At 35.5% G+C, this 20,547-nt stretch overlaps 2 protein-coding genes across 7 annotated transcripts in view; one reads left to right on the top strand and one right to left on the bottom strand.

Moving 5' to 3' along the window:
- LOC105454750 overlaps positions 1–20,547 on the top strand; it is a 255,227-nt gene that overhangs the window by 23,401 nt on the left and 211,279 nt on the right. The gene's annotated exons all lie outside the window — the stretch shown is intronic.
- The window catches only part of LOC105454751, a 7,562-nt gene continuing 1,731 nt past the window's right edge, over positions 14,717–20,547 (bottom strand). The window contains exons 1-2 of one of the 2 annotated variants that reach the window (XM_011697615.1): positions 19,710–20,033; positions 14,717–15,349 (exon numbers count right to left, since the gene is read on the bottom strand). In XM_011697615.1, coding sequence (XP_011695917.1) covers positions 15,117–15,349; positions 19,710–19,869 — 393 coding nt within the window. In that variant the 5' untranslated portion in view covers positions 19,870–20,033 and the 3' untranslated portion in view covers positions 14,717–15,116. Of the gene's footprint in view, positions 15,350–19,709; positions 20,034–20,547 lie in introns of those variants that run through there. The other variant, XM_011697616.1, reaches the window with a different exon arrangement.

Raw genomic sequence — 20,547 nt, 5'->3', positions numbered from 1 at the left:
AACGAAACTTTTCGCAGGAGTCGTAAGAGTCCTTCTACACCATGAAACTTTTAAGATCTGCACCAGCAGACATTTTGGCTTCCTCTGTACGCGCGCTGTACAAAACTTGTAAAGCTTAAAAGCACTTTCGGCTTTATATCCATGCGCATATCAAAGGGATGCTCGTGAATGCGGCAGGAGGGACAAGGATAAATTCCGAGTCCTGTAGAAAGTCAGATTAACAAAAAGTGGATGAAACTTTTTTGAAATTAAATTAAATTACAAAACCGAATTAGATTTAAAAAAAGAATGTAATATATAGAATGAGATGATTACTTCTACGAAGCAAATTTGATGCTTGCTTTATCGAGATTACAATCGAGATTAAAATTAGAATGAGAAGGTAACAGTAGAAAAATTTAAAGTAAGATGAAAAGAAAGAAGCAGAGTCGGAAATCAGATTTCGACAAGAGTAAACGAGTGAAAGTAATTCGGTGTTTTCAGTTGAGAAAGTTTTATGTCATTGCGTTAATATAAGTTTCCAACTAATTTTGTGCTTTAACCCTTTTTATCGTAAAATTTGTAATAACCGCGAGGACAGATGAAGCGAACACGGTGGTAAAGGGACAGCAAACTTTCTGCCGAGTTTGTGTAAGAGCCGCCTGCTCATGACGGAACTTTCCAGATCGCGGGCGAGAGCGACATTTAGGTCTCTCTCTCTCTCTCTCTCTTGGAACTTGTAAAGCTTAAAAGCACTTTGAGATTTATGCTCAGGTGCCTATCAACGATAGCCTGAGCAGACCCGTAGGGAAAACTGTATCAACGGGGAAAAGTCTTAAATTTGTAAAAGGTTAACGTTTGTCGAAATTCGATGATAATAAAATACATTTTGACATTTTTATGATAATGTAACTGTAGAACTGAGAAGTCTTACTTCGGCATGGAAAGGGATGACTTTAAACCGAAATGATTATTCGACATTCCTGAACATCTCCGAGAACACGCTGCGCTCATTCGAGTATAAGTAACGAGATTTAATTTATTAAACAGATGCAAAGAGATGATTCTCCGGGCAAGTGTCTTGTATGCAGACTGGAGAGTTACGTGGTGAAATGTGGATAGGCAATTTTACAAAAAATAATTTATAAGGATTCAGAGCGGTCTAGAAGATTATGATATGTTATAGTCGCTTATTATGGCCGGCAGGTGAATCCCGCGGATACCCGGACGTTATGTACGCGCCGTTCGTATCGGTATCGTCTATATCGTCGCAAATTATAGCCAGAAGGCAAACGCCTGCACGGTTGATGTTACCAAGTTTCGAACTAATTTCGCACTCACATGAATCGCCCGTAATCACTACCGGCAGGAATTGGACGTGCCAACATTGAGAAAGGGAGCACGGGAGAGGAAAGGGCTGGGCTCACGGGAGTTGATTGGATACGATGGCAAGTTCGGAAAGATAGTCGGTAGGGGAGGTAGTATCAAGGTAGCAAACTTGATCCATTAACGGCACAGGGTACCGCCCACTTTATCTCTACACCGATCGACTAACAAATAAGCCGACCGTTCATTTCTTACAAGGTTCGTTTCTTACAAGGTTGTTCATGTAATTAGCCGCAAATTCGTTACGGGCTGCGGCATGTAACCGCGGATATATATTAAGTGGCTGTATATTAAGTGCTAATGTTCCCTTACGATTGAACTTTCAATGCAACTTTATACATCTCTCTTTCTCTTTCTTAGAAATCACGTTGTTTCAGTAACATTATCGATATATTACATATTTGATATCTATATAACACATTTTAATTACATGCTAATGTAGGATTAACTACTGGATTAACCGTGTTAGCGCAAAACAAAATTAATACTCATCTATAAAGACATGCGAAGAAATTTTACTTTCTTTATCCGTTCTCGATAGATGTAAAATAATTTTATTTCTTTTAACTCTTTTTCGGAATGTTCCGGGATATGCTACTTTCTCAGTAAAAATCATTATGCGCGCATTCTAATAAAACAATTTTCTGTGTCAAGAATTCGTTTTTGCTTTGTTTTATGTTTGATATCTCTAATAATTTCACATGTCTTACATAGAATAGAAAAGAAGTGTTCTACGCATGTTTTCTGTTATACCGTATTTTTTACATCACCAGTTTTTTTCTTTTCTTTTTTTTGCGAGTTAACGTCGATAAATAGCGGGGAAAAATTTTAGTATCCATCTCGCGCTCGGTACTTTTTCTTTACGCTATGTAACTGATGTCGTAGCAGTATCGCTTCTGCCGTGCTTGTATATTCTTATTATAGAGAATTATCGATTAACGTTGAACTGTACGTATCGTGGTTCGCCGGGCGGAATACAGACGCGAGAAGCTAGGTTTCGAAATTGCGTGAGGGCTAAGAGAGCGGATCGTATCGACAAAGGAGGCCATCAATGCAAATGAAGATATTACCACCCGTAACTGTTCTCCACCTGCCAGTGTATTCGATTTCTATACCCTCTTCGAGGTATTTCCGCTGTAGCTTCGACACATTGAAGGCAGCCGCGCCGAGTTTCTGGTTTATGAAGGGCAACAATTTATATACGCGCGTAAATGCAATTTGAGCAAACATAAATTACCGAAGAGAATCCCTCTGGAATTGTGTAGGAAAAGAATAGAATTGAAAAAAAAATTTGATTGTGATATAAGATATTGATTTGGAAATAAATATATTTTTTATTTTTTTTTATTCTCCTTTTCCAAATTGAATTATTTATGATATGATTTTGATTATGTCATTATAGCATATTAGAATTCGTGCCAATATTGCACATTGTTCTTTGTGAAACTTTATTTTATGTGACATGCTAAAAATTTATAATACTGTAATCTTATGAGAACGTTTTATAAGTAATATGAAATTAATTTTGAGTAAGAATTAGAAGTTAAAAATTTATGATTTTTAACAGTTTTCATGAACTTGACAAGCATAGTACGTGTAAAAGATTGCCGATCATACACGAATTCTATAAATCCAAACTTACAGAAAATTTTTTATAGTCATAAAAGTTTATAAAGAAACATAGTATTACACATATTATTTAAAATTTTAAACTTTTCATTGTTTAATATTAACGACGTACTTTTTATGAAGATGACTAATGTGCTCTCGGCACAAGTTCGTTATAATTTTGAAACGCAGTACAGTTTCAAAATAAATCACAGACTGCTAACACTTTAATATCGCTCAAGTTAACTTCCCCTTGGCTTTAATAAACATGCTAAACACCAAAGATTGGCGAACACGTGTGTACTATGTTATGATAATTATGATAATATAGTCTGTTATGATGTTTGATCACGCAACATAGCCGCGTCATATCAAAGTACCGGCGCCTCTTTACTGCTTAATTTTCAGGTTCAAAGATATTTATGCAAATGCTATGCAAAGTATATACATAATCTAGAATAAACGTGTTGAATCCAATTTTATTAAATTAAAATTAACTTTAATTTTATTTAAATTTATTTGATTAAAGATCAACAGAAGATGCTAATTTTTAATCAAAGAAGGGATTGGGAAGATAGATTTTAATTTTAAAAAGTGATCAATTTTTCGAAGTTTTAACAAAATATTGTTTCGTTTTTATGCAAGGTTTATGTATAGAAAATTACTTTGTTCTATAAGTGCACGGAAATATATATATAAATCATGAAACTTATATGAAATATACATAGAATTAATTATAATTGATACATTAGTTAATACGAATTTTAAATACTCAATCAAATTAAGATCTTACGTGCCGAAGATGATCGGGGACTACTTGTATTCACTGTTAATCCGCTGATTGTCAAAGCTGTCAATTTTAATAATGCACTTCTTGCTGAGTCACTTTATGGTACACTCGGTACACTCGGTACGATAAGGGTAGAATTGTCAGATTTGTAGGGCTAAAGCGGCTCAATGTCAGCGTAAGAGCCACGCGATGCTGAATGTGCGAAACTTCCCAATTAGCGATTCGCTGACGAGAAACTACGAGCGTGAATTACGATGGTAACGTTACCGTCGACGGTCCGGAGGTGAGTGAGCAACAGAAGATATTTTGCATTCGTGTAATAACGGTGACCCTTGCGGACAGTTCTTAGGGCTTCCAGACCAGCCCGAGGGCGAGACAAACCCCTTTTTTGCACAGTTGCAACATAAAGCTACAAGCGGGGACAGGGATGGAACGCGGCTTCAAACGACCCGTTTTTCATCCTCGAATTTATAACGGTGCTGTTCCCATTCTGCGTCACCTTCCGCCATCTTCTCGCGTTCTCTCTCCCGCGTTTGAAGTTAGTCGGCGGTAAAGAGAAGATTGCTCGAATCTGTGCCTTCCTTTTGAGGGCGGTCACGGCAAGAAATTGCACGAAAAAAAAAGTTCAGGTAACGGATACTGTTTCTATGACGAGCTCTCAGTTGCTTGAATAGCCCACAGCGTCACAGATTATCTAATCAACTTGCATAATTTTTAAATAATAGTGCTCCTTAAAATGCATTTTTATTCATTATTATAAATAAAACTAATTACTTTTTTCACATTTGTATATGCCAAAATGCTTTATAATTTTTAATAATCTAAAGAAAACGTGCGTCACGTTCGTATGTATATCTTTCATGTCTGGCTATTTTGGATCACAAAATTATGGGGAAATAAATTAGATAGATGGCATTTTTTTGCGTGACATTTTAGGAAAGAAACGATTGTGACTGAATCACAAAAAATCAAGCAAAAAATTTCAGGCAACTTTTGCACCACTAAATATATATGGCAAAAACTAACAGTCTCTCAAAATCTTAGATTAAACCATGTCAAACCGTGAAAATCTATTGTGGTTAAATTTATTATAAGAATTCTAAAAACACGTAAGGATGATTATATTAGTATGTGCATTTTTATATTCTATATATTAAATTCAATTTATATTTATTTTATAATTTTTAATGTATGATCACGAGATAAATGAGAAATACTTTTCCATGGAATTCGCGTGGCATTTGTAAGTGCATTTTTAGTATAGATAATTACATTTTGATATCGAGGAGGAATATAGATAAACTAAAAGTCTCCCTCATTGTGTTTTTTTTTATTCTGTTGAAGATTACAACGAAAAAGGATAAAGTTTTTACGGGAACAGCTTTTTGTTTTAATTTCTAAGAAGTTGTGTTTATAATCGCAGAGCAGGTCAAAATCTAAGAAATAATATTCCCGAAGGGGAAAGATTACGCGCGCGGTAGTCTGATCTTCGTGTGTGGCCGATTCCCTCTTTTTTCGGTAAAATCTCTACGTTGATGCGCGGTTGGCAATGCCGGCGTGGATTAACATACTCGGTTTCCAGTTCGGCGTTCGGCATAAGCCCGGGAAGCCCGTATTGGGCATCGTTCATTAAAGTAATGGGCATGATCTTCGTAACTTTAATGGTAGCTCCACCCTCCTTCGTTTACGATGTTCCACGTGAAAGAGTGGAACGGCGCGCCTCTCTCAAAAACGCTCGGATCATATACGAATTAATTGAAGAATACATTCAATATACATATATATATTCCAGCGGTTTGTTACTACGAGCGGAGGTATTCCCAGACGCAGTGAATTTACAAACGAGGAACAAACTTCCACGGTCATTACGGCTTACTACGCGAGTTTTATTGAACTTGTAGTCTTAAATACCGCGCGACTTCTACGATTTCTTTTTATTTACTCCCGCCGAGGAGTGATATACTTATTCTCCCCGATGGCTTCTTATATTTATTTTATGGTATAGAACAAATATGATTCCGTTCTTCTGGCAATAATGTCGGCTCGCGTCCGTGTCGAACAACATTCCAACGCGTGGAATCTAATCCAACTCACGCGTCCAATGTCGTCTAGCGTGCTACAGTGTTGCTTTTCTACGGCCGGCGACCGCCGACAGTAATATCGCATTTCTCACTCGCGAGAGTATTTCACGATTTTATCATCATTAATTTATGTGATTTTTTTCTCTCTTTTTACCTCGCGCGCGATTTTCCTTCTGAATCGTGACGTGTCCCGCCCCCGCGTTCAGCTTTGTCGGACGGTGATAGGAAGGGGGTGGCCGATGAAAGAGAGAAAGCGGGAAAGGCAGAAGAAAAAAGAAAACTAGTAGTAATGTATTTTAAGCGATCGATGTAAACTTGTAGTACGAACTGCTCTTTATAGCCGCAGCACCAGCCGACCCCGCTTGATGGTGCTGCCGGAATGTTTGGAGTTTAGAGCATAATCGTTGCCTCATAAAAGTGCATGATGCGTTTTTAAAGGGTGCTTCTGTGGAGCAATAAACAGGGGAACGTACCATGTTCTACGTGGTAATCTCCGATCTTCGTTACTATAGCCCGACAATCACGTTCTACAACAAGATGGCCTAGGCGGTTAGACGGTACGTCTAACTCGCAATTCATTTTTAACTTATCATGTTAATTAGGAATCTAATAATACTAGACTAGCTTGCTAGCTGGTGTGCGCCCGATATTTTTGCCTACAAACACAGCTCGTCTCACTCGAAAGACTCTTGAAAGTATGCTGTTTTTAGTATGTCTTTAAAGCAGGTGAATATATTAGCAATATATTTATGACTACCGCGATAGAGATGTTATTCTAATAATACGAATTGTCGGATTGAAGAAAATTTGAGATCCGGAATACTAAACTTAAACTAATCGAATAGAGCAAAATTGTATGTGTTTTGAAAAAAAGAAGTGTTTTGAACAATTGCTCGCAAACTGCACCCAAGAGTTATTGTTGAAATATTAATTACCTAATGATAACATATTAATTTTTGTTAATTATATATTATATAAAATAAAATAATATGTATTTGAAGTTATTAAAATAAGTTATTAAAGTAACACTGCGAGAAAGAAACTGCCTATAATCGTTAAATTTAAATAAAATTAGTTCGATATCGAATTAATTAAAAAAAAGGACAATACCTTGAATTACTTTGCATCTCTAAATTGTTTGGTATATCGTGTTGCATCGGATCTTGATCGGTAAATCACAATGTAATGCCAGGGCGTGGTCTTTTTGTCTTCTCCAACCCCAGCGGTGCACCCCACCCAGCTCCAGGCGCGGAAAGTACACGACATTGCGCTTTCTAAATTCATATTCGACGATAAGTATTCCGTGACTCTTGAGATAAGTGATTGGTCGACGACTGCTGCTCGAATGACTCTAACGCAAAAGGAAGACCGGCCGGGGTACGGGGCGGGGTGGTGAGTTGCGTGCTGTCGGATTTCGCGTCGCTATTTTCGAGTATTTGTATGCGAAAGAGGGTACGGAAGAGAGGAGGGTAGATAAAAGGGAGGGGTAGAAGTAAGTGAGATGGCGATCTCACAATGCGACCGTTTTACGAGTTATTCCATTTCGAGAGAGAAGTGTAATTTGTCGCGGACTTTGCGCGAACTGTCCAACTTGAACGATTGCGGTAAAACATCAGCCGAAGAAATTTCAAACCCGGCCATTGAGAAATTTCTTATTTGCAATTCTAACTGCTAGACGATGCTAAATCGACATGAAACTTCTTCGGTCTAATTTCCAGTATTGGTACTCGAAAATAGAAATAAATAGAAATTAGAAATTATAGATATGTATTATAATATGTTAATTTATGATGAAGTATATTTAATTTAAACATTAGTAAGAATCAACCGACGATTGTTAAAACAATTAAAATGAGAAAACGCTCTTTAGAAGACTGTTTCTTAAAAAAAAATCCGTAAAATCATCAAAATAAAAAATAAATAAGAATAAAAAAAAGAAAAATATAAGAAAATGCCAACATAGATTTTTTTAAATGAAAGTATATATTATATGTATCTCTTTATATTAATCGTAGTCCAAATATTAAATAAATATTTTCATTAATATTATGTAGTGTATATTTAATAATATAATTAATATTAATAATAACTTGTATAATAATATTAAATTATAATTTATTAATATCAATATCAATAACAATAATATCGATGTTCAAAATCAATCTTGAGAGAATTGTGATAAATACACGAAGTCGGATTTTTCTTTTAACATCGGACACCGTGACAGCTTAATAAAAAGCGGTTAGGTATCAAATTTCCGGTCATAATTACGGCAGAATAATTTCTACTTTGAGTCTAGAAAGTCATTTGTCTGGACAACGAAGACTTTGTAAAACATTAAATGACGGGTGAACCGTTTTCGTTTTGGTCGAGTGCACTTGGGAAAAAAAGCGCGCCCCTATTGGAGTCTACTCCACCCTCGCGTCTAGAACCCCACCCTATTCTATTTCTTTACATGGTGCTAAATTTCACTCCGGATTCCTCAGTTTTTCTTTCTAAGAATTAATAATACAATGATGTTACGCAGTTCTCGTTGAAGAATCTTGTTTCAAACGTTGCATACTGCTACGCATCCGATAATAAATAACGCGTTACAAATAATGTAAACACGCAAGTTGTAAATTTAATAACTAAATCTTTTCATTGAATTGATTATTTTTTCAATTTTTATAAATCTAGTCATATTTTGCGTTTCGCGTCGAATATCTTTTATCGAGGCATAAAATGTTGTCGATTATATCCAGCATATTATCGTCTCGAAGGACATAACTTCTTTTCATTTCATTCAGTCGTTATAAATACATAGTATACACATTTGAGATTCATCTTTCAGACGAGCGAAAATTTTACTTTCTCTTTCAGCGATATGAGAATATTTTACGTCGTTTAAGAAAACTGACAGCACAAACCGCGGACGTAAGTCACATAAGGTGATTAGTCTTGATCTTTATGAACATCACGAATAAAATATTGATATCTTTGACAAAATAACGTACCATCTGTCTGCATTCTTGACTATTTTCTATGCGGTGGAAAATTAATTTGACAGTCGCACGCATAGTTCTGAAATTCATGTCACGCTGCTATAAACCCAAAGCCTTACAGGTTGTCTACGTATAGCTTCCCCCTTCTGTCACGTATTGTAAGATACGACGTTGCTTTTCAGTGGTTATCGTTTCTGTCGTATGATGCACGGTTCGATTTGCACGCGAGGTAAAGTGAAACACCCGGATGCATGATATCGTTATACTATATCTTCGGATTGCTCTACCGATCTGTCCGCAGGCATTTTATTGCGGATTTTGAGGCGGAACACATCAATATACATATATAAATAAAATATTCGGTTTCGGCGTGTTTTTAATGTTTAAAGATATCTAAAGAGACAACATATACATATATAGATTACAAAAATTGTAAGTTAAAGCTTAAGTGTTTTGTTGACAGAAATGTGAAAAATATTTAAAATAGTTGCACAAGACGGCACAATATATGTATAGTTAATAAAATTGAAATGAAAAATATTTTTGCTTGCGAATACTTTGGTAAAATAAAAATTATTTTCTGCAGAGGACCAGGAGGACTTTGAAATTGAGGAAAATAGAAAATGTCCGCTTACGTTATTCCAAATCATATAACACCCCATTTATTTTCATTTCTATGTGTAAGGTGTCTGCGTCGCGAGCTATTCATTTAATGAAATTGTGCTTACACGCATGAATTTATGCGCCTCGTTAAAATGTGTAATACAAACTTAATGTGTCGAATTCAATGTCGCAAATCTACCCTTGCAAGTCGTAAAAATTCAAATTTTCTAACTATGTTTGTTATATTACGAGAACGTTATACTACGTTTGTTGTAATGCGAGAACAATGAAGCTTTATTAAAATTTATTTAATCACATTTAAAAAACTTTTTTGAAAGAGTGTAATGCTTATATTTTTATATAGGGCTCTATTGATACTCAATCATCCGTCTTGAATTCTTTGATTAAGGTCAGTGACACATAGGAAAATGTAAGCAGTAATATAAGCAATAAGCAAGTCAGCATTTTTTATTTGCTACTATTTACGTTATAGTCTTATATTCTCAACTGTGATTGGTTGATTATTGCTTACGTCTTACTCTGCTTGTTTTTGTATGTGCCATGGCCTTAACTCTTTGATTCTAGACGAATGAGCTGTTAATAGATTGGAGAACGCAGGTGACCGGTAGAATCGATCGTCGCGTCGGTAATAAAGCGCACCAAGTAGTTCCCGTAAGTCACTAAAGGTTACCGGCAGGGTTATATAGTTTTCCGATCGTAATTCTATTTTCACGATGTGTTATACCAATACATGCATGTATGTTAAATATTGTATAATACTATAGGATCTTTAAAAAACGAATAAAAGCCAAATTATTCTAGTTATAACAATTTAATAGGATAAAGTTTTGATAAAGCTCCATATTTTTAAAATCTTCCTCAAATAATGAAGATTAATTGACTTCTACTTTCGAAGAATATTCGATTTATAATTCTGATGATTACTGAATCATAACTCGTACATCATTTATTAGTCTATCTGAAAAGAGATTCGAACGTCTTATATAATGAGTATCTTTTTTTATCGATTTTCTCGTGAAAATGGCGCGATCGCCGCGGGGCAACGAAATCTTCATTCCATTCACGGCACAATTTCCTCTCTCCCGCTTCAATCCATCGTGGAATTCTGTCGATGTCGCGCATGCGCTTCGGTATCGTGTAACCGGACGGCGGCATGGCGACGGGTAGGGAAACGAGTTTGAACAGTGGGGAGGGCCGTCGTCGTCGTCGCCGCCACCGCCGTCGCCACCGCCATGACGGCTCAATTTATTTTCAAGCTTAGTCGAGACTCGAACCAACGAGTTGGTCGTTACCGTTAGCGGAATGGACCCTGGACTAACCATCCTATACTCTCTACGACCTATTTCAATAACCGCCATACAGATGCCGCTGCGATAATCATTGGATCTCAATGATCTTGAAATGATTCTGCACACACAGAATGCTTATTATATCAAGGAGATTTGTAATCCGAACAAGCAATGACAAATGATATGTTACAAACATGTTGTACATTGTGTCTCAGTGACGACAGAGGACTTTTCTCTAAAAAGGAAGGAAGAAGAAAGAAGATGATTATCATGCATTCATCATTCATAATGAATGGAATATAGAATTAAACATAAGAAATTAGAAATACGAGAAATATACGGGAAAGCGTTAAGCTTCAGCTCTGAATTTCTCAATCCTTTTTTGGGAACAAATGTTGAAGAAGATAATTATGATGAAGCATTTTATTATATTGTTTGGTCTATACCAGTGAAGAATTCCTTATTGATTAATTAACTGCGAAAAATTAAGAAAACAAATATTTAATCATTAATTTTTCTGCATTATTTTCATTATAAACAATATTACCACATAAAATGTAATAGTAATGGATACAAATAGAAATTAATTTGTTTAGATATTATTACCTGAAAAATAATTAATGCTCTTAGAAGGATGAACACGCTCCGATTTTATTCCGTGTTAGATGTCCAAGGAATAAACTCTTGGCAAATAATATTTTTCTTTAATTATATATACATTAATAGAATTATTATACAATACTATTTTAGGAGGTCGTACAGCTCTAAGCTTGCAGACCAAAAGCGACCACCTGTTGGGTACGAAACATTAACCCATTTAGCACCTTCTCTCATAAAGGTAGATAACTACCGCTGTTGAAACATCCGTCATTATCCATTTGCAGCAGCTATTTGACATTTTAGATCATTAATTTTAAATGTTTGATGTTACACGTTTGTGATTCCCATTTCGACTTTATTAAAAAGGAAAAAGGGATTGTAAAAAAAATATTTAAATTTATGAAGAAATGCTTTAATTTTTTTTTCCTTTTAAAGTTATAAAATTCGTATTTATATACATATTAATATTTTGTACACATATTGTAAATATTATACAATATGTTAAATATACACATATTAAACAAAGAAGAAAATATTTCAAATATTTTGTTATTTATGGACAATTTATGCGCATATATTTAACGTTTCCTTATAACTGGTAATTTGAGGCTTATTTATTCTTTCTCTTCACAAATATCAATAATATTTTTCCTTTATTGAAAATACGAACGGAGAATCTCGTTTGTAGGGTCCAAGCTGGATATCCAGCTTTACTATTACATCTAGACCATCTGTGTATAACCACATAATATATCATCTTTAACGTCTTAAAGGGAAAAACTGCGAATGAAGCTTTGAGGCAGCGCGTATCTAAGATATCAGCCAGTACTGCGGCAATAGGATACCTAAGCCGCATACACGTCCGGATACCACAAGTTATTTGTTTGGCATCAGCCTCGCGGATTTTATTCTTTCAGCCAAGACATTACTCTAAATCATGTTTGCACCCGTATCCCCTCCGCCATGTCGAATCATGATAGTGCATTGAAGCCGCGGGGGAAGGGCTCGGAACAGCGTCGAGGTAAAACAAACTATAGAAAGAGTTCGTAGAGGAGGAGGGAGCATACCGTAGCCAACAGAGGAAAAGAGGAGACGACGGAGGGAGACTCTGTCTGGTATAAGATGTAGCCTTTTCATTCTCGTAAAGAGCCGCAACGAAAAAGAAAGAAGACGATAGAAGGGGGAACGAGGAAGGAATATCGAGGAAGGAGATCCGTGAAATGATGTCTCCCTCCGCGTCTCAACTCCATCTGCTGCCATCCGTATGAAACGAGTCACCAAGAGTCTACCACCACCCGTCCACGAGGACGACAGGGAGAGAAGACGACTTAGTAGCTAAAATGTATTTCACGGATGACATCGACGGTAGCATCGAACTCGATTGGTGCCTTCGGTGGAAGAGGGAGATATTAGGATGGAACGATGGAATAACCGTAGAACGGGTTGGTCCGTACGGAGGGGGAAAGAGGACTCATTTGCTTCATTTTGAATCGAGATCTCCTGTCCGTATGCATTCATTAATTTTTTATCTAACAATAAGACCATTTTATCATCCGTATAATGTTCTTTCGTCCAGTCTTTCTTTCTTTTCGTTTCTATTCTCTTTAATCCGACAGGTACATGTGAATAGATCAATTTGATAGATAATATAATTTATTTGGGAGATAGTTCAGTGATAGTCAAGGGATGAAGCGAAAGAATTCCCTGAGCCATCCCCTCGTTATTATAGAAAATCTAGATTCTGTCAGAGTTTTGATATATTTTATTGTTGATATATGATGTAAATTTATCTAGATGACAGATTTCTGATTTTAAAAGTTTTTTTGTTCCAATTGGAATTTTGTTCTGTTATGCAAACGGACTGAGTTGCCTTTATGAGAGTGTAAATTATTAGAAGATTGCGTATAGAAGTGGTGAGTTAGCACCTAGAAGCGAATTAGAAAGTAAATAGAATTATATCGAAAATATTTATCAATTGTGATAAACTTATATTTACATTCCGTTTGATATATACAGCCATTTTTAAAGAGGTACTCTTTAATAATATTTGCTGAGTAATAAATTTCGTAGAAAAAAATGAAAAGAATAATGAATAGAATAATAGGTATGTTATAAAAGTTAATAGGAACGTTAAATATCTATGATGATATATTGTATTACAAATGAGATATTTTTAAAATTATAATTTAATATTAGATTTTTATATATTTATATGAGACTAAGAATATATTTTTTATATTTTTATTGCTTGGATTTATAAAATATGATAGAATATGTCTTAGAAATTGTTAAATTAGAATATTCGTTAAAAATAAATGAAGAATTTTATAATAAATAACGTTGCAATGAAGAGGATGCTTGACTAGACAGTGATTTAGATAAATTTACGTTTTGTACATTGATCATTCTTAATAACGTTTAAAATCAAGCTTTAACATTAAAAAGGTAATCAATATCGCGAAATTGGAATTTAAGGAAACTAGCCACCGGAAGAAATCCATTCTTAGCAATTTGCAAGGCATTACTTTTACGACACATGGACAAAACGTTCTTTCCGTGATAAGTGTTCGACGGACGGACCGTCCGACGTTAAGCTAGGTGAGAGACAAGAGAAGGGGTAGGTTTGCGGTTGGGTGGTTTGTTGGTGGAGTTATATACTGCCTCGTAAAACACGATCATTGCTTTATTACGTGCTCCCTGACGTATACCAGCTAATTGTTAGGTGCGAACACATTTATAGGCAAGTCATTCGCCTATTCTTTTAGTCTCCTCTTTTATTGCCGTGGAAGGAAAACGCTGACTATAATCCCACTTTGATAATGATACAGCTTGTTTGTACTAGCTTCTTCATTTTGTTTTTTTTAATAATGTCTTCTGTTTATACTTGCATATACATAAGACTATTTATTTTTATTATACATATATCTGGAAAATTTTGCCTCAAAGTTTTTTTAAATATTTTTTAACTAAATCGGTAGACATTTTTAATTAATCTAAAAATAAAGTGAATTACTCAAATTTATGTATTACGGGATTTTTGTGAAATTAAATTTTCTGAATTTATTTGTATGAAAGAATATTGTTTTAAATTTCAAATAAAAAAGATAATATATGTCTGATTTTTCGTGTTAGTCATGTTTATATACAAACATAAAAGTGTCGAACGAGAAATGCTAATGGCACACGCGTCTCTGTATGCTTCTTAAATACTACGCGTATAGATTTTATTTTTCCCAGTTGCTTCCGCGTAGGAGCATTATACATATACATATATGCATATAAATGTACGAATTACAACCATCTTTAATAAACGAGTAAACAATATAAATTTATAATACAGCAATAATAAATATTAAATAATTATTTCTTTTAACATATTGATTCTTTAATATTACATATTAATATGTATAGCAAAAAAATTGTAAAATACATAACAATTATTGCTTAATTAGACATCTTTGTGAAACATTTTTTAATACAATTACCGCAAATATTTATTTGCATAAAATGTAAATTATACTGTCAACTAATATGATATAAATACCAATAAGATAAGTTTTATCCCCGCGTAATAAAATTAATTTTATCCGTCAACTTTGCGTCGGTAATCCGACAGATAATGTCATTTCAAGAAATATCATTTCTTGTAAATAACATTAGTTACACGGTTTGCTAATTAACGTGATTAACATTTATATTTATAGTCATTAGCCTATCTCTCTCCATATTTTACTTTTATTCTCTTTATATCTATCTTTGAATAAAATGAAATTATCTACGATGAAATTATCTTCCATATATGCGAGAAGTGTGAAGACTTTCTATTCTTCTTTTTTATCCAATTACTTTTCCTATTGTCGTTGGTGGAGTGTCGTTCACGAAACACGCATAAAGGAACTACTGAACTCTGTTGATTTGTTGGTTGAAGCATCATCAGCATAGAGCAACAAAACTGCATGAAAGCATGCGATCCAAGCGATCCAAGTAGTTGATAGCGTGGCCAGAAATCTATATAAAAAATCAACATAAAAGTAGAAGCAAATAATACATGTACAACGATAATGTTTGGCAGATAAAATAGCACCAAGTATGAATTGATAAGACGCGACTCAATAATTATTAAACATATTGCGTAAGGTTTTCTTTTTCTTTTAATCGGGATTAAAAAATGTACATGTCCTATAGGTATTTCTAAAGATTTATAATAAATATCTTAAATATATTCATACAAATATATCATCAGACGTATCATTCATTGTGAATTGTTTCCATTTTAACGAAATATTTAAACGGAAGTGTACATTAAATCGGACATTGATTAAAAATGCCATAAATTTTGTAAGATAAAATACATATACAATGTGATTATAATACGTGAACCGCGATATAGCGAGCGTCGTGATTTATGGCCGAAAGAATTGCGATACGGCAGAACTACACGATAACACGCGAAGTAATATGATGCATACGAGAACGGGCTGGAAGATATATACATTATTAACTTCTTTCTTGGCTAAATAATGTGACGTTTTTTCAAATCATATAAATGGAATTCCAAACAGCGTTTACAAAGAAAATGACGGCAAAAAGAGAGAAGAGACAAGCAACGGTATATCCGAACGAAGACCAAAAATATTTCCAGAATCCCCTGAAGAGCTTGTACTTTATTAGCTTTACGCTCGCATACTTTCAAATCTTGTCAGGGCACATTTGTTTCATTGCTATGCTTCGAACGACTCGGATCTTCGTGGCCCTTCGAGATGAGGCGAGCGTATTCAAGAATTGTACTGATTGCGGTCTTCGCCTCTCATGGAAGTTTCTTCAATTAAATTTAATTAAGCTTAAAAGTGGAGGTCTTGATCGCATTTAACAGGCTTAATTAACCGCGCGCCGACGAGATATTTGTGGAAGGATGTTGTTGAAGATTGAAGTTTGGTTAAGTTTTTGTGACGCACGCTCGCGCGCGATTATCAATGTCGGCTCTTCTGATCTTCAGACATTCAACAATTGCAAAGATATTGGAGAATATCTTGTAGCAAAGATGATATCAGTTTATATTATACATCTTTTAAAAGGGGCGGGGGGGGGAGAGAGAAAATATTCTTTAAATTATATGTATATTGCGTTACATAAACACATAAACCTTATTAATTTTTAAATGTGCAAGGTCTTGCATTATTATTGAATGCAATTGTGACATATTCTTTAATAAATTTAAAATTGATTTCTATTATTTATTAACAATTTTCAAGTAAATTTGGATTGCAGAAATATTCAATATTAAAATTTGAGACTATCGGATCTCTAGTATTACTTAACAAGATACGCGTAATATGTTCAAATGTTCAAATTGAAAGATATCACATGAATATCTGATGAAATTTTATTAAATATTGGATTAATCAAAATGTGTTGAAAACTAATGCATCCCCGATACTGACTATGGGCAGGGAACGAGTCACACGCTGGGTGGCTTAAATATTTCACCATATTCACGTTGTTCTTCCCAACATCTTGGGTATTTTGTGTATTAAATTCGCGCGAGGTTTATTCTATCGTAGTATTAGCGTTTCCGCACAGCAAAGAGATGGCGGAGGTCCGCGTGGGCGTCCGGGTATCGATACTTGCGCGTCATATTTTCCGGCTGATACTGCCCACGCCTGGCTCTCTCGTGCGCTCACTTCATCGAGCGTATCGGGCGTATCAGCCTGCACTGACGACGATGACGACGACGATACGTATATACATGCACCGCAGCACGTACGAATTTTCGTATTTGGCTGAGATCACGTTTGGATAAAATGGCAGCACGGATCCCCTGCTGACGCCGATATATCCGCCCTCTGCGCGGCGCATGCACCAATACATATATCTTCTACGAAGCAGCTTGGGCACACGGACGGATACACCCCGCCGTACATACGAATACCTGTGGGTATACCTGTCCACGCTTTTCTTCATCACCACACCGTCACGTATGCGGCAGAGATAGCCCGAAGTGTAGCCGGGATCGAAGTACGAAATAAAAACTTGAGCGGGACCGGCGTCTAAATCAGACTCGCCGTGGAGAATTTCTCGATTGCGATTTCTCATGTGGGAATGAAAATTTAACGCATCGAGTTGCACCGATCTGTGTGGAACTTGCGCATGCTATTGCCATTTCATAATATAATTTTCAGCATTCAAAATATCTCCACATTAATATAGCAATAGTTTTAATAGACGTTATGCGGTGTAGGTACTTTTTATCAAACAATAATAGGATTTTTCCAAGTAGAAACAATAAACACTGATCGACAAGATCACTTTAAATGAAGGAATCATAGAATTCTATTGCGCGTATTTCTATCTTTATTATTTTTATGCAAATGTTAATCATTGATATAGTCGATGCTTTAATCAAATAAAAAATGAATCAATTTGTCCGAACTACAAATAATTTTATATGAAAAAATAAGTTAAGATAACAAAATATAACATTAATAGAAAGTTGATAAATCATCATTTTGATAGTATCGGACGGACGAACGGACGATAGACATATTTTTGACAAAAACTGTAAAAGTTGTTAAATAAGTATTTTTTTTTAGATCTGATGACAGTTGTACATAATGCTCCTCTTACGAGATGCCTCAAAGGGGTATTTCAGAAGTTGAAGGTTAAAATAGTAAGTTTGAATGCTTATACTTTCAGAAAAAAAGCAGTATTTTCGCACAGCCTGTATTTGTGCGAAATTGGCCCGTAAACAAGCTGACTCGTGAAACTCGTGATGTAGATGTGGCAAACGTGGCCAAGAGTAATATTTTCCTTCCGTCGTTCGGCTAAAGAAAAACTTTGACTTATTCTCTAGACGAAGCTAGATGTTCAAATAAAATGAAAATATGATATTAAATATTTAACTATGTTTTAATAAAACAAGTTAAACATAGATACAAGTATCTAATTATTGATATTTTGTGGATTACCAATTTAAAGATATTTTATTGATTTCACGCAAGTGAGATAATTATTGCTTAACTTTGAAATTTGAAAGATGATATTTGATAAACTGAAATTTGATAAAGTTATGAATGTCTGCATCATTCTACTAGTTTTTTCTCCTTGATGTTTCTATGTTTGTTTTTATATTTCTTATGTATGTTGTGTTACATGAGTTATAAAAAATAATAGATTGAACAAAATTATATCACGTATAGATTTTCCACAAGTAAGCGAAAAACAAAAAGAATAGTAATTTAAATCTTTTGCTAAAGATTTTGTCTATGTTTATTATTGATGTGAATCCAAACGAGAGATTCAACTAAATTCTAGAAAATACAAAATTAATGAAAATCATTGATTGAATAGTATGACAAATAAAAAGAGCAAGATAAAAATTGCTGGGAAAACATCGAAATTAACTAATAGCGAATCTCATGTTTCTATTATAGCGGATGAAGTAATCGTTACTATCTCGAACACAAAGAAATAATAGATAAGATTACTGTCACCTGAGTATTTCATATTACATAAGTCCATCTACGTTATATATGTCACATGGCGTAACGTATACCGAACACGCGTTGTATACACCCGTACTCTGAAATGTCCGTGTGCCGCTGGAGCAATATGGACGAAAATATCTACGAAAGGCGAAGGTATGTTTCTCCATTTTCCCTCTACCTTTCTCTCCGTTCCATTTCGCTCGCTGCTATATTCCTCCGTCTTGCTCGGCTCGGCCACTCAGCCGGGTATTCGAAGAGACAGGTATTGCTTCCTATTTCCCAGAGGGACATTGAGTCAACTCCAGATCGGAGAACAGAGATCACAGAGCGTGGTAGAAGCAAATGTACGTCGGCCATTTTCGGGGTTGGTTCGGGGTGGTTGCCGACGGGGACGCGGATAGAAGGGATAAGGAGGGGGGGAGGGAGAGGGAGAAGGAAGATGGGGTGGGGTGTGGCTCCGACGTATCCCAATTTCTACAAAGTACGAGATATGAAAGGTTCCCTCAGCAAATATCACTGTCGCTCGAGCGTGTTTCCTTTACGTCGCAGAAACGGAACTGTCCAGGATGTTAATTAAATTTCTTACTGCTCCATAAAGTTCCGCTCGGAAACGGACAAATTTATTCTATAGCACGCTTCTCGATGCACTTGGTCTCTTGGTGATTTTTGTAATTTGTAAATTGGCGAGAGTCCGACGTAAAAAGATGAGGATAGTCAGTTTCGGGAGGGAGATAAAATAATCCGCCATAGATCTCCCAATTCCACAAAGTACGGAGAGAATTCTGCTCGTACATAAATGATCTAATACATTTTTGCGAGTCAGACCACGACCGTCGTCCTCGTTACGACTATTTGCGACTTAAGAACTCCACTTTGTTCCTTACCAGTTCCGATATTTTGGTAGCAACCGTGGGCGGCTAGCCGTATTTTTACTACGCGAAGTTGGAAAGGGTACTGCGATTGAAGCATCCAGCGACCTTTTTGCCTATTCGGAAAGGAGAAAGAATTTTCTTCATATTTATAGCGACGTAAAGAAACGTGCATCTCACGATGGTATTTGTGCGACACGGCAATGAAATAACTGGCACAGAAAAACACGCGGCTTTAAACCCGCTATTAAAAAATTGCAATCAATTAATCTGCAAATTGAAAAAGCCGGCGCGGTCGCGCCACCGTTTTCCTTATCTCGAGGTTAGCGGGTCATCGTGATCGTAAAAGCCACTCATAGACGTTTTTAACGAGAACACACGTAGTCGGTTGTACACAGGGACATGTGGCATTTATGGCACCGAGGACTTTTACGGGAAATACAGGCGGGGGTGGCCGGTGATAGTGGGGAGAAGGCGTAGCCAACCGAATTTAATTAAATTGTGTTTTGGATTCGATAAGGAAATTACTTCATACGGCGCGGAGGCGCGAAGGTTGCTTGTATTTCGATTAGTAGAGCGTGCAGGTATCTACGATTATACCGAACCATCAATACGTATGCATTGGTGTTATCGCTCGACCGACTATTGAATATTATATCTTCGATTTGTTCATGTATTGTGCGTTTAAAAATTTTGTTACTAAAAATATTAATTTGATAAAGTATATAAACACGGAAAGAATGATTTTGCTGGAAGATAAAAAAAATCTGAAAATAATTTTTGTTAGAGCACCATCAAAATAATTTTGTTTGAAAGTCAAACTGATTGCTAGAATATCAAAATTTTTTACAGC

This window comes from Wasmannia auropunctata, unplaced genomic scaffold (genome assembly GCF_000956235.1).
Source record: "Wasmannia auropunctata unplaced genomic scaffold, wasmannia.A_1.0 LD335976.1, whole genome shotgun sequence".
Taxonomy (NCBI): domain Eukaryota; kingdom Metazoa; phylum Arthropoda; class Insecta; order Hymenoptera; family Formicidae; genus Wasmannia; species Wasmannia auropunctata.
This window is presented reverse-complemented; position numbering and strand designations above follow the sequence as displayed.